Raw genomic sequence first — 19,680 nt, 5'->3', positions numbered from 1 at the left:
AGTTGCGTTTGCCTACAAATATAGTCACTGTACTTTACACAAAAATTCTGTGAAGCGCTTTGAGACCCTGACTGTCCAGCAACTTGGGACGTCCTCCCGACGTGAAAGGCGCTCTATAAATGTAATTTTGTTGTTGTTGTTGTTTCGATGACGTGATAAGGCACTATATCGAATGCAAGAACTATTATTATCGTTATTATTATTATAGAGGCAGACTCTGTGTGGGCGGGAGGAAGTCTTCACTTCCCTAGCCTCTGATGACTGTTTGTCACTGGTCTTTATAATGGGATATCTCCTTGCAAAGACCACTAGATCGCTATTTATAACAATCAAAGCCAGAGCCACCACTGTTTTCACAAACCTCTTGGGTCAATTTGGTATCACATTGTTGAGCCACAGCAAAGCCTTATCCTGCAGAAAGTATCGAAGCCCATGCTACGCCGGACATTTTGGCTTTTCCCAATTAACTCTGTAATTAGCTTGACCTGAAATGCTGTTTGCTATCTGTGTTTAAGGCCCAGTGGGATGTGCAGCCAGTACCCAAATAAAAAGAAAGTAGACTGCAATTATAGTCATGGGTAAGCAGAGAGCTCACTTTGTTATGCCCAGTGTTGCTTCTCTCTTGCCTTGTAGCCCTGCCACAAACAGTAATTACACATGTATCGTTACACATGCCTCCTTTTTTATTAAAAAGAAGGCCACGTAACCCTGCATTTTTATTATTTTATTTTAGGAGCACTCATTAAAATAATAAGGCTGCTGGAAATATCACCAGATAATGTGTGGCATTGTGGAGGAATTGGTTTTCCATCTAACAAGAGAAGTGAGGCACTTCAACCCACAGTGAGCTGAATTCCGTACTGACTCGCATTGTCTTCCCATTGCAGCATTAAGAGGCTGTTCTTAAATGAGTCCAGTGTCCTGACCTCAACCTTTCTTTCTTGCCATCTTCATCTCATTCCTAATAGCCTTTACCCCCACACTATGGAACTCCACCCCGAATTCCCTTTGATTTGTTTCCTTCAGGGTCCGCCTCAAGACTTTCCTCTTTAAACGTACCACCTTTCCCCCCCCCCCCCCCTCCCCCCGGCCTAAAGTACTAATAATAATTGTTGCATTTGATCGCGTCTCTGAGACGTCTCAAAGCGCTTGACAGAATATACTGTAAAGTGAATTGACTTTATTTTGTGGGTGAAACTCGGCAGCCAATTGCATACAGCAGTGTCCCACAAAGAGTTGTGGGTTGAGTGACCAAATTATTGTGTTTTTTAAAAAAATTTGAAGGAATCATTACCCCAGAAAAGCGATCTGCCAATCGGCTAACGACCGGATTCCTACTTACTGCTAGGCAAACAGAGGCGTGTGGAGTAAGGAAACTTGCCCAACATTTCGCCCTCCGGGAATCGAACCCAGGTCTCTCGCTTGTGAGTGAGTGCTCTAACCTCTGAGCTACAGGACTCCACGTAGCCATCGGACTTGTTGCTCAACAGTTCATTGTATTGGAGTTTTGGTTTGCGAGATACTGTCTTAACTCCGATTTATTTTTGTTTACTTTAAGCCAATATCCAACTAACTGACACTTTGAGTCACATCCAAAGTCAGACTTCTTATCGACTGGCCATTTATTAACCATGTGATGATTATCACAGGTCATAATTATCACATCACCCATCCATAATTTTGCCTCACGCATCTTTTTTGAACGCTGATCACACCACACTGGAGCATTTTGATTTGTACATCAGAGATCAGAGGGATCCATTGCAGTGAGTTGCAGAAATACAGTGGAACCTAACCTATGATATTGTGATGGTCTTTGAATCTTGCCAGAGCCACTCAGTAACATGCAACATTTCCTGTGCCTGACCCCAGTTGGTCTGTGCTAGTAATGCTTTTTATCCTGTGTGCTTGTGTGGTACAATGATAAAACGAGTGTAGAATTTTAACAATCAAAATACTGATGGGAGTCATGACCCCATAGGACCTGAGGTTAGCATTTCTTCTGGATTACAGAATAAACAACTGTAAATAACCTGCTGGGTCTCAGACCACACATGTGGCAACGCTGCTGGAAAAGCTCACTCAACAGGGCAGGCAAGTTTAATTGCTAGTGGAGCCTGGGATTCAAACTTACGACCCTTGTGTAAGATGAATTGTATACTTTGTTGGGCTGTTCAGTGATGCATCTCGAAGGGAAGGCCATAATCTGGCCAAGCTCTCGCATCAAGATTGCATATGTGGCCTTTGGGAGGTAGACCTGGGGTATCTTAAAGAGAGACTCAAGTGTTTGCTCTAAATGCTCGAGCATTCGTTCTTATTCAGCCAAATGTCAACGCTTTACTGTGGAGGCAAGAGGGGCAAGGAAAGGTCAGCTCAGAGTGTGGACGGTGGTCCTATCTTAGTGCTTAATTAGTTAGCCCACTAATGGAGCAGAAAGCGAGGACAAGATGGCTGAAGTGCCTTTGGAGATCCCATATCTTTCCTTTCAAGCTGAGCTTTGATCCGAAACTGATTTGAGTTTATGTATTTCATTTGAGAATTTTTCCCGCCAGTCTCTTTGCTTTAATTTCTTTCCCCTTGTGTTGCATCGTCTGACCGTTCGGCTTCAGGGATTAAACTACGCGTGTTATCTGTGCATTTCCTGTTATTTACAAAGTTGTTGTTTGGCAACGTGTGGTTGAAGCAGGCTGGTGCCAACCGAGTCCAGAGAGGTTTAATCTACTGCTGTTTACGTCCCTGAGTCTTTTGCAATTTTACGAGATCTTCAGTGGTGTTTGATTCAGTCCACTATTTGTTGGAGTGTGTGTGTGTGTGCGCAGAAGACGTTCATACTTGAGGCACTCAGTATAACTGCACAGTGAAGCTATCTCACATAAACTGCATCTAAATCCTTTCTGACTGGATTCTGATGGATTACGTTTCAAAGTCGTTTTTTTTTCGAGGGATTTTGGTGCTTAGGGCAGAGGCCGAATGAAAGCTGATTTCCACCTCCCGCGCCCCCGGCCCCCCTTAAATTCCAATCTGACTCTTGAAAACAAGCCCTTTTCTAGTAATTACACATTTTGCACTGCCAGCACCCATGTTCTGGTCTTGTAGCACGCACAGCTCCAATACAGTAAATCTCCAGATTATTTGATGTGGTGAAATCCCTTGACCTGCCGAAATGTTATAGGCTGAGGGTGAGAAATTCCTCTTGCCACTAAGTGCATCCAGTTAAATGGCCTCTGCTCATGGGAAAATTCCATTGTAAGCATACATCATATTCACTGCATTTAGCCCCAAGGGAAATTTGTTTTTACAACAAATGACAGAAAAGGGGAACTGAGGACACTGGCATTACAGGAGTTTAATTAATCATGTGATAGTCGAACATATAATTTGGCCTGTTACAGTCAGCATGAAGTAAATTGAATTTTGTTGGATGTATAGTGGTTGTATTAACTTCATGATAGCTCTAGATGGCTCGGTGATTTTGCTGTTTGTGAATGTCAGTGGATAGAATTCCAGGAATTCCTATGAGAAATATACATGTGGTTGGTCAATAAGGAATGAATCATGTATTGCTGTGACAATGCTTTCAGATACACCAAAGCGGAACGAGAGGACAGGTATAGGTTTGCAAAGGGCAATTTCAAGTCAAACACCAGGAAAATACATGTTTTAATCCAGAAGTCAATTAACGACTTAAGCAGTTTACCGGGAAGGGTAGCTGAGGCCAAGATGATGTGTTGTTAGAATTGTAAAGGGCAATTTCAGGGCAGACACCAGAAAGTTTTTCTTTACTCAGAGGGCAGTTAGCGATAGGTTGACATAAGTGTGGGTGAGGGCAGGTCACTGGACTCATTTAAAAAGTAGCTTAATGTGATTGGAAGACGGTAAGGTGGGTATTCTGAAAGGATAAGATCAGGCAAAGGGCCTTCTTCATCCAAATCAATGTTGTGATCTTGGACCAAAATGGAACAAAAAGGCCTTTTTTTTCATCTGAACCACTCTTGTGCACAATTTCACATGAATTTAAGTGGACTAATATCTGAATTGCTATGTGTCAGCAATGCAACGTACTCAGAGCGTTGTTTACTTCTTTTCTATTGACAGGACCCAATTCTCAGTTGGCGTACACCATTGCTTCGGGCGACTCTTTGGATCATTTCAGTATCAGCAGCGACGGCATTCTGAGTGTTGAGCAACAAATGGATCGGGAAAGTCAGTCATTCTATAACCTGATTATTAGGGCTCATGACTTAGCTGAGACCCCGGGCATCCGGCTCACGAGCACAGCGCAGGTATCTGTTATTCTGCTCGACGTCAACGATAGCCCGCCAAGGTTTATTTCCTCCAAGATGACCTACGTACAGGAAAACTCTCCGCTGAACACAATTGTCTACAAAGCCCAAGCCACTGATCCCGACAGCGGACCCAACAGCTATGTAGAGTACACCCTGCGGATGTCTTCAGGGACCAAGTTCAGTATCGGAACCATCGATGGAGAGCTACGACTGACAGGCCAACTGGACAGGGAAGACATTTCCAATTACACTTTGACCGTGATCGCCACAGACAAGGGTCAGCCATCTCTCTCCTCCTCTATGGACATTACAGTTATTGTACTGGATGTGAATGATAATGTGCCGGTCTTCCAGCAGCCTGGCTACAAGGTAGAGATCAGTGAAAACACACTGAGCGGCATCGATCTCGTTCAAGTTTGTGCCACCGACGCGGATGAAGGCAATAATGGGCAGGTCCGCTACACTCTTATGAGTGGCAATCTGAACAATGATTTCCGAATCGATTCCGTTACTGGTATGATATCAGTCGCGAAGCAACTCGACCGGGAGACAAAGCCTTCGTACTCATTGACTGTGCGAGCCAGTGACCGTGGAAGCAGCCCACAGATGGCCACAGTTCTGGTCAATATAAATCTCACAGACATGAACGATTTTGTACCATCCTTTGAACTGTCTCCCTACACGGTGCATGTGGAGGAGAACGTGCAGCATCTGCCAAAGTCCACCCTGCAGGTTGGTGCTACTCTAACACAGCCCCCTTTTTAAAAAAAACATGTGGCTGGAATTAGCCAGATGGGGTGGTTAACATTCCAAGCTGTTCGTACAAACATTTTGCGCTCAAAACGATTCATTGACTGAACCCAGACAAGTGTTTCAAAGTGATTTTTTTTTGTTTTTTTGATTTTCCTATGCACTGCTGAGCCCCAAACCAATTGGGATAGCAGATGTTGGCAGTCATCTCAAGATAGCAATTCATTCAAAGTTTTGCTTAGTGTCGTAACGTAGGAGTGCCAAGCTCGATCAGTTCACAACAATAGAATTTTCAGACCAAATTTATTGGCTGAAACTGATTGCCAAGCCTTTGTACAATATGTAGGGATGAAGAATGTGGCATTCAGTTTATAATAAATAATCCTTGCATTTGATATAGCGCCTTATCACGTCTTCGAGACGTCTCAAAGCGCTTCACAGAATATACTGTAAAGTGAATTGACTCTATTTTGTGGGTGAAATTTTCACTGAAGACACCGGCCATTACACTCCTGCCAATGTCCCAGTTGATGACTGGCCGTGGGTGAACACCCTCCCCCTAACCCCCNACCTCCGACTCTGTACAACTTATTGTGACCATAGCCGCCTGTGATAATCATTGAGCTGTCCACAGCACTGTTGAACCTGCTGCCCTGTGGATCTCAGCATCTTAGAGCTGGTTAACCTGAGACACCAGCTTAACGTTTAAAGCTGAAGATCAAGTGCTTTTTTGTGAGCAAACAAAATTAGCTGCTTGTGCCAGCAACGTCTTTCCTGCAAGTAACTCTAAGGTGAATGTCTGATTAATCTGGGGGATTGTCGGCCAGGATGCCTAACAAAACCTCCTTCTCTTTTTGAATAGTGTCAAACGATCTTCAATATCCAGGTACTCTATGAAGTGGATTTGAAATAAAACTGAGATCTAATAACAAATGAATAATAATTTGGTCGCTCAATCCACAACTGTTTGTGAGACGCTGCTGCGCACAGTTGGCTGGCACATTTCGCTCACAAAATACACAGTCACAGCACTTTACAGTATATTCTGTGAAGCGCTTTGAGACGTCTCGAAGACTTGATAAGGCACTATATCAAATACAAGAATTATGATTATTATTATCAGTTCAACATCTTATCCACTTCATTGAAATGCATGGAACAGAATAATCTCTTGTCTCTTTTTGACTCCTACGTCCATATAGATGTTCAAAAGAATGACAACCACATCGTACTCAACATGAGATATTGCAAATTGCCTCTGAGTTTCGAGTCAATATAATTTATCCCTGGATTTATGTGCTTTGTGTGTTTGTGTAGGTTGTGGCTCGTGACGATGATCAAGGACTGAACAGTCAGTTGACTTACACCATTGTAGATGGAAATGAAGACGGGGCTTTTACTTTGACGCCTGATGGACAACTCAGCCTGGTCCAGCGCCTGGATCGTGAGACAACAGCACAGTATATCATGACCGTCATTGCCATGGATTCAGGTAAACGCAACAGGACGCATGTGTATAGCCTATGCTGGTGATTCACATACTTTAGCTGATTAATGGAGTTAGTTGGATAGATTGATTAAATTAATAATCTCAAACTCGCCACGTTGGACCTCATAACCTGGGTGATGTTTTGGAAGCATTAAGGCCTCTTGGAAACGCTCTGGGACACTTATCCCACGTGACGGGACTATATAAATGCAAGTTGTTGTTATTGGAATTGGAATGTTGTTTTTGTGTCAAATGTGACAGAAATCTGCGGAAGGACAGAGCTGCTGAGTGTTTCTAAGTCATTCCAGCCCGTTACTGTCGAGCCCAGTCTCTTTCACCTTGTGCTTTTACTGCAGTAGCGTCTACAGATGTTACTCTAGTTTCTACCTGCAAAGTACGAACATTGAATTCTGTACAGTATTATTCAGACTTTGAGCACCGTTGAAGATTGAACAGTAATATGAAATTGAGAACCACGGTGTAAAAGGAGCCTGCGATATTCATGGTTCAGCAGTCCTTTGCCACTTTGGTACCTGTACAACATTAACTGGGTCTATTGATTGGAGAAGTGTGCTATCCAACGGTCTCGCAGAATATACTATAAAGTGAATTGACTGTGTATTTTGCGGGTGATTTATTTAGGCAAATGGGGTTAACATTCCTTTGACCTTACGAAGAAAGCTCAAACGGACACCAATTGCAACAAACCTTTGAGCAAGCTTACTTTTTTCCACCAATTGGAATAGGGTGAGTTGGACTGACCTCCCTGCAGCCCGTATTATGCAAACAAATGAATCAATGTCTTCCAATGCCTAGGCAGCTAGTTACGGAGTCTGACAGCTAGTTATCAGCCAGGTACCGTCTCCATCAGCTGGTTACAATCTCTTTGGCAGTCCGTTAAAATCTCTGGCAGTCTTACAGTCTCTGATAATTCATTACACCAGGCTCCGTGACCCCATCACTGCCACCCTTGCCCGACCCACTGGCTCCCCGTCCCCCAGACGATCGAATTCAAGATCCTCATCCTCACCTTTAAGACCATCCATGGCCTTGCCCCCTCCTACCTCTCTGACCTGCTGACTCCCTACCAACCTGCCCGCTCCCTCCGTTCAGCGGACTCCGGCCTGCTCCATGTCTCCCGCCCGACCCACCCTACCATCGGTGGCCGGGCTTTCAGCCTCTCTGCCCCCACACTCTGGAACTCCATCCCACGGTCCCCTCTCCTCGCTTCCTCCCTCGCCTCCCTCAAGGATGGTCTCAAGACCCTTCTCTTCGACCGTGCGTTCTGTCTCCCTCCCACCTCTCTGCCTTCCCTCACCCCTACACCACCCCTCCCCTATGCTCGGGCCCCGACACCTGACTGTTCAGCGCTTTGGGATGTCCTCCTGACGTGAAAGGTGTTCTATAAATGTCATTTTGTTGTTGTTGTTGTTGTTGTACAGTATCTGGCAATCTGTTATAGGCAGATTGTTGCAATTGTTGCGAGCTGTTACAGTACCTGACCTGCTATTACAATCTTTGTCAACGGAGGGAAGTACAGTGAGACATGCTCGACTAATCACAACTCTGCCTCCCATGCCTAAGGTCAATTCGCATCAACGTTAAGTGGCTGCAAAAGTTTTGATAATGGCGCAAGTCCCCCTCCCAAAATACGGTTTGCGTTGTATTTTACACGAATTTTAGACTTGAGAAATGCCAGCAGCTTTGGGGAGCCCGTACATGCGGTTTATATTGTCCCCACCCCACCCCTCCCCGACTCGATCCCACGCGTCTCACTCTATGAAAAAATAGATCCTTCTCGCCTTGGGGATCAGGTAGGTCAGAGGATCGGTAAGCAAGTGGATCTGGCAGCCAGTTAGGAGCTCCCTAAGTCTTCTCATTATTTTTTGGCTGGATAAACGATGTTTGCATTCCAGATATTTTATTCATCAGCGACACACTTTTTTATTCATCAGCAATACAGCAGTATGGCCTGCAATTCTATATTTCTGCTATTTAATTTTAAAGTGACTTCAGACTGCTACTCTTAACTCCTTACTCTGCTTATTTTTCCGGAGAGAGTTCAGTAATAGATGTTACCTGAATGATGGGTTCCAGCTGTTGTGACTATACAATACAGTGCTAAGGACTACTGCTGTTGTCTTCTTTTACCCACAAAATAAAAAGCCACCGTTTCTCCAGGGTTTTTGGGAGTCTATGATTTTGTGTCAAAAAGGGGAGAAAATGGAGGAGGAGAGAAACTCAGTAAAACTCTCAATAATTATTTTCATTTTCTGTCCATGTTGAAAGGTAGTCAGTCTGGGATGGTAGCACTCTCACCTCGGAGTCAGAAGGTTGTGGGTTCAAGGATTTGCAACTCATATAGTCTAAGCTGATACTCCATTGCAGGGGTGTACTGCATTGTTGGAGGTGCTGTTCTTCAGATGAGACGTTAAACCGAGGTCCCATCTGCCTGTCCTGGCCAACAATTCCCCCAAATAGAATTCGTCATTCACTTCATGGCTGTTTGTAGGACATTGCTATGCACAAATTGACTGCCACATTCACCCACAAAATGCACACAGTCTCACCACTATGAAGCCCTTTCGGACACCCTCGCGAAGTGAAAGGCGCTATAGCAAATGCAAGGAATATTATTAGTGAGAGCACAGCACAGCATAACATCTTGAATTTATATAGTGATTTATATTTATATTTCCACTTCTACTGTCCGTTGGTCGACTGGGTTTCCTGGGCAATCCCCACCCCCTTAATCAAGGTAGTTTCAGGAACTGGCCATTTTACAACACAATATAAATAGTCCTTTAGGCACAGACATATTTTTTTATTTCCAGTGTTATGCAGACGCCAGAGGTGGAAAAGGAAAGAATTCCTTGCAAACGCAGTTGTCTTTGAGTCTTAAGGGATTGCACATCAGACATTGTGAAGTGCTGAAAGAATCTCTAACACATGCTTTTTTGAGAAAAGGTTTGGTCACAGGCCAAGTCGCTGGGAAGCTCATTACTCTGACTAGCAATATTCAAGAATGAGGATCGTAAAGATATTGACACTCAAAATGTGAAGCGCGTTTCACTTCTGATTCCTTTAACTCCGATTAGATGGACAGAACTATACGCGGGTTTGTTCAGTTGCTTTATGGTGTCCATGGCCTGGATTTTATGCAATGCTCGTTTGCCCTGATGCCGTGCAGCAGGTAGCAGACTTTGCTTCAAGATGAACAGTGTGCTGGATAGCAGAGAGCAACCAAAACGGAAATACGTACTCACCTCATTTGACACAGTTTAATGCCAGGACTATATTTTCTAAGAACTTGAACCTGTCCATCTTATTACCCCGATCGTACAGCAATAATCCTATATTATAGTGCAATTTTGTTGGAAATCCTGCCTGACTATTTGAGAGCGGCAGACTGTGAACTATTGACCCTTATGGACAAGTGGAGAAACGTACACTTGTAATCATCAATGTTTCCGGAGGTACGTCAGTCTGAAAACCGAATCGGATGTTTAATTAACCTGTTCTAGTTTTAAAAATGTGAACCATTTTTAGCCAATGATCCTCAGAGTTGCTGGACTTTCCGATACATCCTGTGAAACACTTTGATACGTCTGAAAAGAACTTTGACGTAACTCATACCTTTGCAGAAATCATATTAAATGTAGGGTCCCAACTGATATGGCTTATGTGATTTCATCTTCCTGACGTGAAACTGTAGTTTGTTTCACGTCAGGAAGATGTCTCGAATAATGAAAATCGTCTGGTTAAAAATTACTTGAGCATTCAAGCGATCATTAATTTTGTTCCCGTCCAATGTTGTAATGGTCAAGGGATATTTTTTTTCAATAATCTGGCACCAAAAGTCTCTCAAGTGACATTTAATCCCAGTTGTACAAATACGACCAGTAGCCAAAATGATATGACTGGTATTACACACAAGTCAGGCAACACTAACCATACGTGAGGTTGACTGGCGTGTTTAAAATCCATAGAGAATCTCAGTAAGTACTTTTTCATTAAGTCTCTCTTTAAAGTGAAGTGAAATCAATGCCAGGCTTACCTTTTGTTTGTAGCATTATAAGTGGTAGTTTATCATGGTTTGGGTGCCTGTTAGTCCAGTGCAGCCCACACGCACATTGGAATGAGATGAATGTCTTTTCCATAACAGCTGTAAGGGTCTTTAGTGAACTAAGTTCTTAACCAGGTAACAGTGAATGTGAGTCCACAGCACAAAGTGCCCATTATTTGGCTCTCAGTCAGTATCTATAGAGAGCAAGTGGTATAAACCATATGTAAACTCATTTGTATTATCCATTTACACATAGTTGGCAACTCACATAACTCCTTGTATCCCAGTGGATTGACTTTAAGATCCAAGTCCTGACCTTCAAATCCCTTCACATCCTTGTTCTTCCCTATTATACAATATCTTCCAATCCTGTTGGCAATACCCCTCCACACAGACACACACACACGCACTCTTTCTATTCTGGTCTATCGCTTGTTCCACACTGTCGCCATCCTACAATTGATGGCTGTCTCTTCAGCCCGGGTCCCCCTGCCATCAGGATTTTTCATCCAAAACTGTTTTGCCTTCAAAAGGCAAAATACTGCAGATGCTGGAAATCTGAAATAAAAACAGAAGTCGCTGGGAACAGGCAGCAGGTCAGGCAGCATCTATGGAGAGAGAAAATGGGTTAACGTTTCAGGTCGATGACGAAAGGTCACTTCAGATCGTTTTGACGAAAGGTCATCACCTGCAAACGTTAACTCATTTTCCTCTCTCCATAGATGCTGCCTGGTCTGCTGCGTATTCCCAGTGACTTCTGTTTTACCTTCTTTCCTTTCTCCCAGTCTTTAAAATATTTTGTTTCACTGAAGCTTTTAGTCAATATTCTTGATACTTTCTTTTCTCCATTGACATTGGAGCAGTGTTACATTGCATGCTTGACATGGTGCTTGGTATTACACTGGCATTTTATGTCTGGTCAATCTCCTGTATCACGAGTATGGGCAGGCAGGTTGAAAAAAGATTATCTGCGTGGAGAACTGTTACTCGGTATGAACAAGAATCCTCACAAGGACATAAATAAATAGTTCTCGAACTTATACAGTACGCTTCACATGTGATAGCGTCTCAAGAGTAGTAAGAGGATCAGTAATATATAATGAAAATTTCCACCGGAGGAATAAAAAGCTATCGAAACATAACAAATAATTCTATAAAAGGATAAATACCAGATTAAGACACCGAAAAATAGCTAAAATGCAATATATAAGAGAAAGGTAATGAAAGTTCGAGATTTTCAATTTTTTTGTGTGATTTTGCCCCATTATTAATGAAAGAAAGCATATCGACTGATCTCCAATGTGCCATAACTAAGTTTAAAGATGAGGAAGTTGCAGTAATTTTCTTTGAAGCTGGACCACGCCAGCATATTAAACTTTAAAAGCTAACCGTAAAGTGATTTAAAATGGGGAACAGGAGCTATGTGGAAACACTTTCACGGGTAGTGTAAAACCTATTTTAAACCATATTTATACAATGAAACATTTCGATTTACTGTGAGAAATAAGCACTAACTGTATTTATATTTTCAGCATGCAACAAACAGGAAACTGTCCAACATCTGTTGATCATGCACAGCTGGAATCGTGTTTTGACATCCAATATTAACAAACAGATCATTCTTGCTTGTTACCCAGATTTGGACCTCTCATATATTTATATGTCCACTGACGAGATGGAAAATGAAATCCACCTACATGATATCTACTTAATGTATCGTAACATCTGCTTCACAAGTCAGAATGGCAGGACATATCTTTGAGCTCTTTTAATAATCTTAATCCTTACATTTGATTTAGTGCCTTTAACGTCGGGAGAACATTTCAAAGCGGTTCACAAGGCATACTGGCTGTGCACTTTGTAGGTGAATGCGGTAGCCAATTTTTGTGCACAGTAGTGCCCCACAAACAGCAGTTAAGTGAATGATAGATTATTGATATAGTTTTAGTGATAAGGCTGAGGAAGAGCAGCAGTAGGCTCATGTGGAGCATAAACACTGGCATAGACCAATTGGGCCAAATGACCTGTTTCTGTGCTGTATATTCTAATGTATTCCAATGTAAGAAGACAGCGGTAGAGTTGCGAAAGGGCAGCTTCCAGATCTGCACCGTGGACTCATCATTCCAGCAGTTGAATAGTTAAAGGGTTAACGTATTTGCATGTTGTGTTGTGGGCCAATTCATCAAACTACACAAAGGCTGTGTACAGTATTCAGTGACACTAGCACCACTTAGCAAGTGGGATGAGGCACAGCCTGGATTACAGCACACTTGAAGGCCATTATGGGCCATCGTGACAAATTATTTTGGGCAGCATTGTCCAACAAGCAGCCATGAAGTCAATTACACATTGTATTCGGGGGATTGTTATTGTTGGCTTGGACCCTATGAGAAACTCCCTTTTTCTTTTTGAATCATGCCATGGGATCTTTTAACCATACAGTTAATATGACTTTTGCAAAGTTTGATTGATGTCAAATTTCTTTTCACATCGGGATGATGTTTCAAAGCGTTTCATAGAATATGCTGCAAAGTGAACTGACTGTGTATTTTGTGGGTGAAACTCGGCAGCCAATTGCACACAGCAGTGTCCCGCAAACAGTGGCTGATTGAGTCACCAAATTTTTATTGCTTTAAGGGATTGTTGCTCCTCGGAAAACTGATCTGCCGATTGACTAACAACCAGGTTCCTACTTACTGCTAAGAAACAGAGGCATGCAGAGTAAAGAAACTTGCCCACTGGTTTGCACTGCCCTGGAATCAAATCTCTTGCTTGCGAGGCGAGCGCTCTAACAACTAAGCTACAGTGACTTATCTGTTGTATATATAAATGTATAAATTCATGTTGTTATTGCAATCATCTCTATCTTTACCCAAAAGATAAAGAGTTAAATAATGTCTGATTGCTGAGCCAATAAGCATGTTAATTGTTAGTGTCACTAAACAACAACTTGCAGTTATAAAGCACCCTTCATGCAGGGTAGTATCTCAGAGCACTTAGAGTGCATATGAAATATATGTATATATATATATAAAAGTGAAAGGGAGAAATACTTAGATTCGCAGTAACAAAGATACTTTCTTGTCCAGGACGAAAACATACTGTTCATTATCATAACACATTATGGTACTTTTAGTACTTTGACATCACTACATACTAAAAAATATTCTTAAAGATATGTAGAGAGTGAAAGACCTCGAGCGAAGGCAGGTCATTGCTGTGGTTGTGAGTACAGGACAAAACATAGGTAAATCTTAGCAAAAGATTTACTGCAGTCGTGGAGTGATATCTGTGAATGCCAGAGACTTATCTGTTGTGTACAATATAGTAAGTGTCCTTGTTAGTCTGACGTAAAAACGTCAGCAGGTGGGTCACTTCAGGAAACACTCTTATCTTTGTGCACATGCAATTGTCTTTTCCAAGTGTTATTGAGAATTGAGTTTAAAATACACTCACATAGCAGTTCTGGGCGAGGAATGAAATACTGGGTGAAACATGCAGGAAGTGCGTAATACACCAGTGACAATTCATTTCCAAGAATATTTCATCTCGGTGCTGTGAACCCTAAGTGTCTGCATTTCATACAGTTCCCTGTACCCGGCCCTAGTCTCTAGCAGTCTTACTTTCCTTGTTCATATGCATTCGACCTCTTCTGAGGCCCAAATGGGCTTTTGGTCTTAGCTTTAAGACCACCGTCTTAAAATAATACTAATGAATCTTGCATGATATAGTGTCTTATCACGTTGTTGAAAATCCCTTGGAGCGTGTCACAGGAATTTAAGTGGAGTGACTGTGTATTTTGTAGGCTAATGCTCTCGAATACTGTGCAGAAGTTTGGAAAATTCTTCAATTTAATTTGGAAGCCAATTTTATGTTGTTCTCTTTCATTCAACAAACCTTTGCGCGATCTTACATTACATTTCATGGCTGTGGCCATGAGAAATAGCGGTTTCCACATTTAAAATAAGAGGCCAATACAAGTATCGTGAAGCCTTTATTGGAATTTTATGGCAGCAAAAGAATTTTGAACCCTAGTTATAAATTGAGCGATGTGATCAGGCTAGCGAGGGGGAATGTTGAAAGCTTTGTCTAATATGTTATTCAAGATCATTCAGCCCGAGGACTGAGCTCACACTTACCCCTGTTTTGTTTGTACAAGTACTTTAGCGGCTTGGGTTAATGAGCTCGACTGAATTCACAATCAGAGTGGCTGAGATGAGAAGTTGCTCCTGTAATAAAGCGCTGGATGTCTTCGCCAGCTTCCTTTGTAGTTGCTTACTCTTGACTGATTTAATGTTGGTCTAATCCTCCAAACCTTTAATTTCCCAGGGGTCGAACCTCAATACTTCATAGTCAAACCTCAATGGTTTTGTTTCTCACTTAAAAGGCGGTTTGTTGCACCCAAAAGCAGAGCTATAACCGTTTTTTTAAGCTCAGATAAATAAAAGGAGGAATCGACATTGTTTGGTGGTGTGGCTATAGCAGCAGCATTAGCACAGTGAGATAAAAGACGATAGAGCTGGTGTAAGGAGTATTTAAAATGAGCCAAGGTGTGAATAGGTGATGTTAGCGAGACACCATCATTGGCAGCTTTATTTTTTGAGCTTCTTGTGGTTGACTGTGCCTGTTCAAAACCCATAATAAAAAGCCTTTAAAAACACAACCGCTCCTCCAAGGTACACATGACTGGGCATTTGCCAAGCAGGTTGGCTTAGCCGCGTTCCCTTGCCCCCTTTCTTTCTTAGCCCGGCTTTGGTGTGAGAAAACTGCGTTTTATTTCATTGCATTTGGCAAACTAATACTGTAAGCTCACAGACCGACTTGATCCACTGCTCGAACGCATCCATTCATTCCTTGAGCCCCGCATCCAAACTGAGCTTGTTGCAAGGCAACAAATTCACGTCGGTAAAAAAATCCCACAGGTCTGTGTGTGTGTGTGTGTTTTTTTTAAAAACCAAATGTTTAACCATCGTGTCCTTAGAGGGGATTTATCTTTTTTCTCTTGGAGACGGCTTGAGCTTCGTAGAGTCCTGGAGCAACACCAAATTTGCGTAACAAGTGGCAAGATGTAAGTTCACAGCTAGGTTTCCCCATATTTGCAATGTTTCAAGCTCACTGGGGACATCTGATCGAGTCACAGAGAGAGGCCAGAAGCTCTCCTACAGAAAAGTGTAGAAAAAAATACATTCCTGTAAAGATAGTTGCTTCAAGCTCAGTTGAGGATCAGCTCAGTTGATGCTCCCCTCCGCCTCGCCCCTTCCCTTGCCTCCTTCAAGACCCATCTGAAACCCCTTCTCTTCGACCGTGCTTTCGACCACCCTGCTCCCCCCCCCCCCCCCGCCCTCCACCCTCCCCAATTCCAACATCCAGCTCGGGTCCGTAACACTGACTGTCCAGCGCCTTGGGACGTTCTCCGGACATGAAAGGGACTTTAAAAGTGTCAAGTGGTTGTTCGCACAGTCCTGCAGCTAACTGCATTTCAAGTTTCTCTATCAACATCTTACATCTATACTGTGCCTCTTGCATAAATTGGACAGTTGTGCTTCATCTCACAAAAACAATGGTCATCACAAAGCCCTGGGGGGGAGGTAGGGGCGGGGGCAATTTGAAGGTTTTGACTGAAAGACACAGTCAAGGAAATACATTTTAAAAAGAATTGTAAAGACGGGCGGAGAAGGTGAAAAGAGGAAGCGCTTGCTGGGTCATTGTGGTAGAAAATTTGATTGTAGGAATGACAGAGCGAGCAATTAGTAGTGGAGCAGAATTAGAAGAGCCGTTCCGTACCCGAAATAAAGTGAAGTGAAAAATCACTCAATTTAATTGCAACCTACTGACACAAAATAAATGTAGGTAAGCACTGTACTGAAGCATCGTTCAGACACTGTTGAAAAGTGTGTGTTACAAAGATTGTGCTGCGTTGCCCGAAGCATGCAATCAAAGCAACATTCTGCTTATTATTATTTAAATATCTGTATTTTTGCCCCCTCCTTAATCCAAGGCAGGATGGCCAATTAGACTGTTGTGACTGCTTCTCCAGCTAGCTCAGCCAAATCCCATTCGAATTGAGGACCTATTCTTTCACCGTAGCTTCGGATTTTAAACTCACAAAGACTGGACTGATACTCCATCGTCAGATGAGACGTTAAACTGAGGACCCGTCTGCTTGTTTGGGTAGACATCGAAGATCCAGTGGCACAATTCAAGAAGGGAGTTTCTTTCAAGTGATGTGGCCTCCAATTCCTCACATAAAATTGATCATTTACTTCATTGCCTCTTTGTGGGTCATTGTTGTGCACGAATTGGCTGACTTGTGTGTCAACAAAATATCCAGTCACTACAGTTTACAGTATATTTGTGAAACACTTTGGTATTTCCTCCTGACATGAAAGGTGCTAAAGCAAATGCAAGGATTATTATTATTATTATTATTAGCTGGATGAACTCTGAAATACTGGGTTAAAGCTGTTTGGAATAGATCCTCACTGAAAATAATTAAAAATTATGATAAATCACAAACCCTGTGAAACCACCTGGTGAGAAAAGCATAGATATTGTCAATCTGTGTATCACTCCCAAGGGAGTTAAGCAGTTTCTCCGCTCTGCAGAGCTTTTCTGGATTTCAGCAGGGACGTATTTAAGCCTCTTTTAGTTTTGGAGTGATTTACTTGTTCAGACTCATCCTCAAATGTGCTCAGACGTGGCCATATGTTAACCCCAGACACTGGCTAATACAGGGAGTGGGGCTTTACACTGGTCAGAGAAATAGATGCCTTCGGTATCCACATGCAACCAAATGGGCAACAGGTGCTGTCAGTGACAAGCAGATGGTTGCTCAACATGTGCTGAGCTCAGAAAATACTCTGGGTCACAGTCAGAGAGCCACCTGCTTTACTAGAATTCTTCTTCAAATTCAATACAGGTGGGAAAAGAGAGACGCTTCCTCCACAGGAGCTCTGAAAGGTCAAAGCTACAAAGTATGTTTCCGTGAGTGACAAATACAAGCGGGATGTTTTGTTGTTTCCTGAGTTAAAGAGTTTCAAAAATGCCTCAAAAAGAGAAAATGATGAATATCCTGCCCTCCGAAAGCAAGTCTGTTACTCACAGTGAACTCTGACCGGTATCAGAGTGTCGCAGTGATGATTGAATGTGTTGTTTCAATACTGCTCTTGTCCGCGGCTGTGCTCGGTCATTGCAGGAGGATGAGGAGGCCACTATATAGATCGATATAACAACAAACAGCGAATTACATTTGTATAGCGCCTTTCACGTCAGGAGTTTGTCCCAAAGCGCTATAAAGGATAAATCTTTCACTCTGGATCATGGAGACCATTTGAGAATTGGCCTCCCCTCCCCTCCCCGAGGAAAAGTTGTAATGACAAACTGGAGCACCATTCATTGTTAAGAAATTTTTAACACTGTGACTAATATTACAATAACTTGCATTTATGTTTCCACGTCGGTAGCGTCTCAGAGCGCTTAGCAGTGTTGTGGATTGACGCAGAGCTGGAAAGGGAGACGACCAAAGTCATAGTCGGTAGAGGAAAGTCGTCAGGGTGTGATATGAAGACCAGCAAAGAAGGGGCAAGACAGAGGGATTGAGGCAGGGAGTTCCAGAGATTCAGGGCATAGCGGCTGAAAATACAGCTAATAATGGTGGGGTATAGGGGATGAGAGTCATGCAGAAAACCTAAGCCAACTGAGCTCAGGTGGCAGATAGTGGGGTGTGAGCAGATCGGACATGTGGAGAGCTGCCGGGGTGTGAAAGAAGGAAGGGGTGTCTCAGGGACATGGAGAGGGATGGGACATTTCAAAGACACAAGCAGGGCAGAGGAAGCAGGGCAAGTGATGGGAAGAGCAAGGGCAATCAGAGATTCAGAGAGATGGGAAGATTTCAGGAACGTATTACAGATGTTGAACGTAACAATCCTGGAGGAAACAAATAATGTCTCGGAGACATGGACTGAGTTGCCCACAGTGATACAGTGACTACATGTTACAGTAAAATTCTGTCCGGCACTTTTTACGATGTAAAAGGCACGCTATAAAATGCAAGGATGATCATTATTAATAAAACGTTTCTCAGAAATATTGAGTTAGCAAGAGAACTTAAGATAATATGGAGTCCTGTAGCTCAGTGGTTAGAGCATTCTCCTCGCAAGCAAGAGGACCTGGGTTCGATTCCTGACAGGATGAAATGCTGGGCAAGTTTCCTTACTCCACACGCCTCTGTTTACCTAGCAGTAAGTAGGAACCAGGTTGTTGGTCGATTGGCAGATCACTTTTCCGGGCATAATAATTCCTTCTAAAAAAATAATAAAAAAACTTTGAACACTCAATCCACGACTGTTTGTGGGACGCTGCTGTGCACAATTGGCTGCCGTGTTTCGCCCACAAAATACCCAGTCAATTGACTTTACAGTCTATTCTGTGAAGCGCTTTGAAACTTCTCGAAGACATGACAAAGCGCTATATCAAATGCAAGGATTATTATTATCATTAACATGACAGTGTGAGAGCAATCAGGGAGACACAGTGAGGACCGTATAATCTTTTGAGATCAGCGAAGACATGAGGAAAGCAGGGGATTGCTGAGACTTGGAAAGCGATGGGCCAAGAGGTCAGTGTATCATTGAAATCAGATAACGCTGCAATGAAGATTGAAATGCAGTCAGTAGGATTTAGGTTAAGCATTGGCACACTGTGTTGCATCATATTAAAGCACCAAAGGGCTTCAAAAATCAGGGACACAAAACCCAAAGCATCGATCAGGTTGTGCCTGACAACCTTAGGAAAATAAACGTTATAGCAAATGTAAACTTTCAGCTTATAATGAGAAGCGTGTAGGGATTGTGCTTAAGGTCACACAGATAGATTTTTGCAAGTGTTCCCCAGACTGTTCTTTAATTAGAATTTATGGAATTCACCTCAAATTCACAGGAGGTCAATTGAAGAAATGGTTTTGCCTGGTTTAAATTAGGTGTTTAAATGTGTAGTTACGCTTATAAATAATCCTGCCGATACACAGAATTACTGCCACAAGTGGTGATGCTATATGCCTCTCGCAAGCATTAGCAGAATTCTACTCTAGA

General features: G+C 42.7%; 1 protein-coding gene across 1 annotated transcript in view; it reads left to right on the top strand.

The window, feature by feature from the left end:
• The window catches only part of LOC103182160 (protocadherin Fat 4), a 131,503-nt gene that overhangs the window by 35,781 nt on the left and 76,042 nt on the right, over window positions 1–19,680 (top strand). Inside the window, 2 exon segments of the mRNA XM_042337891.1 lie at window positions 4,096–5,018; window positions 6,354–6,528. Of these exon segments, the coding sequence (XP_042193825.1) occupies window positions 4,096–5,018; window positions 6,354–6,528 (1,098 nt within the window).

This window comes from Callorhinchus milii, unplaced genomic scaffold, assembly GCF_018977255.1.
Source record: "Callorhinchus milii isolate IMCB2004 unplaced genomic scaffold, IMCB_Cmil_1.0 Scaffold1, whole genome shotgun sequence".
Taxonomy (NCBI): Eukaryota; Metazoa; Chordata; class Chondrichthyes; order Chimaeriformes; family Callorhinchidae; genus Callorhinchus; species Callorhinchus milii.
The sequence above is the reverse complement of the archived record's forward strand: the minus strand, read 5'-3'. Positions and strand labels throughout refer to the sequence as shown.